Genomic DNA, 3,589 nt, shown 5'->3' with positions numbered 1-3,589 from the left:
ATTGTTTAATTAAAAATTCTCTACATATTAATACATATTGTATATATCATTAAAATAAAATCGCAATTTCACTATTTATTACTTTATTAAAAATAATACAAAATTAATTCACTTCAGAGTTGAATATAATAATTTTACTTTCGGGATTATACAAACTTTCTGGAATAAGAACAATAAATACATGTTATTCAATAATTCTAGGAGAATTGAAATACCTGTACTACGTTTCGGCTTATTCGAAAAATTTTACACACTTGTACTCAATATAGCGAAATTTTAGAATATTCATTGATTTAAAGCTATATAATTCGAATACTCTGATATTTTATATGTCATGCGATTTCTAATGAATTTCATTTTATTTGCAATAAAAACAGATCTTGTAACGCTAAAAATTCTGTGTACAAATGTATAATGTTGGACAGTATGGGAATAAAGGCCTTGTTACTGTCCAAGAGAGGAAAGAGTTAAATAAAAAATAAATTAAATTAAATGTCTAATATAATTTAAACTTTAAGTTTCACGAAAAATTGGAGAAACTATAAGGACAAATTTCAGAGTGGTATTTCAAGAGTATTCTTTTTACAAAATATGAAGTGTGAAAATTGCATTATGAAATTTTTTCACAAATAAGTGAAAAGGAAGCTTTGAAAATTTTCATTGAAATGTCGATGTAAAGTTCATTATTTTTTGAACGAATATGAAATGCTTATAAGTAATTGTTGATTAATTAGTGAAATGTAATCAATCTTATAAGTTGAGATAAATGATGGCTTTCTCGAAAGCACTATGGTATGCATATACTGATAAATTACCAAGATAGGTTAAATTTTCAATACATTCTGTTCAATTAAAGTAAATTTTACATAAAATAACTTAGTCGTCGCCGCTATTGTCATATTACTTAAAATCGGATTCAATTTTGTTCGTTTTTGATAGATTTTACCCATGATAAACTCAGTCAGCATTATTAGGAAATGTGAGTGAAATTTACATTGAAAACTCAAGAGAATATACTTTATTTCGAATCAGATATCGGATTCATAGGATAGGAAAATGTTTCCTTAAATATCGGTCACATTTTGCAAATTTCAGTCACGCAAAACAACTACAATCTCGTCAACTGTTCCTATTAAGCAGCATGCATCGTTTCAAATACTGCATGACTGCAATCGAAAATAAAAACAAAAAGTTTGTTGTTCTCCCGTCGATTGAAAACACAAAGCAAATAAATACCTTCGTGTCTGTGTCATTGTAACTATTCGAAATGGAAGCCAAGAGGAATTTTGTGATGAAATGTATATACAGTATATGTAATATAATTAAAATAAAATTACAGTATTTTTCTGTTTCGTTGGTTCATTCCTTTATCATAGAATTTCGACCATTGTTACACTTCATAAGTCAATTTTTAACGTGTTTCAGCTGTATCTCAGAGATGTGCCACAAATGTTTGCGCACGCTACTTGCAGTCTTGGTAATGGGAATTTTTGAATGGCTGAAAACTTCAAAGTATGGCCGTCCTTTACTGCATATGACTATTCAAAATCTAAAGAAATTATTATGATTTCATTGTGGTTTTTCTACACAATTCAAAATGACTGTATAATGTAACTATTAAGTTTTGTACGAATATCATGTAAATTATATATTCTTTCATAATAAGATTTTTTTATTTTGAATAAGGTGGAGTAAAAAGAACAAGTTGCTCATCTACTATTTTTTCAGTTACCATTACACATCTCTATTTATTGATGAAACATATCAAATAACAGATGTGATGATCTCATATCCGAAAATATAACATTTAGTAAGAACTAATTCTCTCTCTCACCAAAATATCAGTTGTTTTGTGATCTGTTAAGATTTGCAATTTTATCCGATATATTTTTTATCAATATCTGAAAGCAAAGATTTTTATAATAGTAAGATATAAAAACAGTACTGAAGAAAATGATACTGTTCATCCAGGAATGTGATGAACGATAGTACCTTTTTTTTTGTTCTTTTTCAGCCGTTTTGTCGTCATTTTAGTAAAATTATCGCTTCTATTTCATATTTTGAAAATCAAAAAATTTGGCTCTTTAGTTTGTATATTATACACATTAATATATTGTAATCCGAATTCGTGATTTGTTAGAAAATGATTATTCTGTGTCAATAAGGACCTAGAATGGATATTGTCGAGGAAGAAATGGCACAAAATATAGCTAACAGAATAGTTTCGACGAACTTAAGGAATATTACTCGAACGAAAACAAATGAAATTCGACAGTTCGATCAATGGTTGCTAATAAAAACAATAATAATCAAACTTGAAGAAATACAATAAAGAAAAAATTTGATAAAGTTGATAGATGGATCAAAATATTTAATGAAAAGCACGAAAAAATCTTGAATTTTAAGGTTTTAGTAATTTTTTGCACTGGTTCTTTGTTTTCCAAAAACTACACCTTCCGCAGAAAGAATATTTTTGCTCACGATTGACAAGAACTAAAGCAAAATAAGTTTATCTAAAAAATATGCTAGGTTTGGAGAAGCAGAAGAAGACGAAGAAGAAGAAGAAGAAGAAATAATGAAGATTTCCTAGAAAATCTTCTTCATTAACCTATTAAATTTGATATTATACGGTTGAGAATATTACTTTTTCGTTATTAGATTTTAAAAAAATCAAATATTTTAGAGAAATTTCCGTATATTTACGCTATCAAATCAATATCGGTAATAATGTACTAAGAAATTGTTAATAATGTCCATCTATATTTCTTGTCGGAATTTTAATAAGAGATTTTTAATAATATTTATCAGTTGCGGCTACTCCGTCCCGTTTTGGCATTAATAAACTAGTTTATGTTTAACTAACTGAAGAAATCTGTGCCCTTTTCCATTTTGCAATTGATTATTGCGTTATCTACTGTATTTCCCATAATAAAAATGAGAATAAAATAAATTAACATGAAAAATAAGATCTTAAATGTGTATCACTCTTCTGCGGTAACTATTAAAAAAAAAAAAAAAAAAAAAAATTAAATAATTGTGATCGCGTCGACCCAAATAATATAATACTACGTAATGAGAATTGATGATGATATATTTTGTACATGATTGATGATGATTACTTTTTTTTTTTTAAACTAAGGTAATAATTTATTTCGTAAAATATAATCAAATTTTAAGAGATTTTTACGTTTTATTATCGAATTTATTTAATTCTTCTCTCTGTCTGTTTTTGGATTGATTTCTAGGAACTTGTTAGCCTTGAATAAATCCATAAAAGTTTCCTTTAAAATCTTGAAAATAACAATAATATAAAAGAGATAAATAAACATGTTATTCAAAATTATTGTGAAAATATTTAATACATTTAAAAATGATTTTTTTAAATAATTTCTATAAATATCTTTTTATTGTCTGGAAGTCTTCGTGCGTTCTAAGAAAATGTTTTAATGCTCGAAATATGATAAATTGTTTTCTAAACTGTAACCATTAAACTTAATAGCTACAAAACGTCGTGTAATCATATTAAAGTTTTAAACATCATTTTTCATTTTTTTGCTTTTTAAAGAACTTCTAATTAGAAATCGTAATA

General features: G+C 26.3%; 1 protein-coding gene across 1 annotated transcript in view; it reads left to right on the top strand.

Annotated features, from left to right (window-relative positions):
- The window catches only part of LOC111617825 (periodic tryptophan protein 2 homolog), a 57,341-nt gene extending 54,751 nt beyond the window's left edge, over positions 1-2,590 (top strand). The window contains exon 21 of the mRNA XM_023359136.1: positions 2,530-2,590. Coding sequence (XP_023214904.1) covers positions 2,530-2,590 — 61 coding nt within the window. The remainder of the gene's footprint in view (positions 1-2,529) is intronic.
- Positions 2,591-3,589: the final 999 nt, after the last annotated feature.

Source organism: Centruroides sculpturatus, unplaced genomic scaffold (assembly GCF_000671375.1).
Source record: "Centruroides sculpturatus isolate CEXI.00-Female unplaced genomic scaffold, Cexi_2.0 scaffold104, whole genome shotgun sequence".
In the NCBI taxonomy this organism is placed as follows: domain Eukaryota; kingdom Metazoa; phylum Arthropoda; class Arachnida; order Scorpiones; family Buthidae; genus Centruroides; species Centruroides sculpturatus.
The sequence above is the reverse complement of the archived record's forward strand: the minus strand, read 5'-3'. Positions and strand labels throughout refer to the sequence as shown.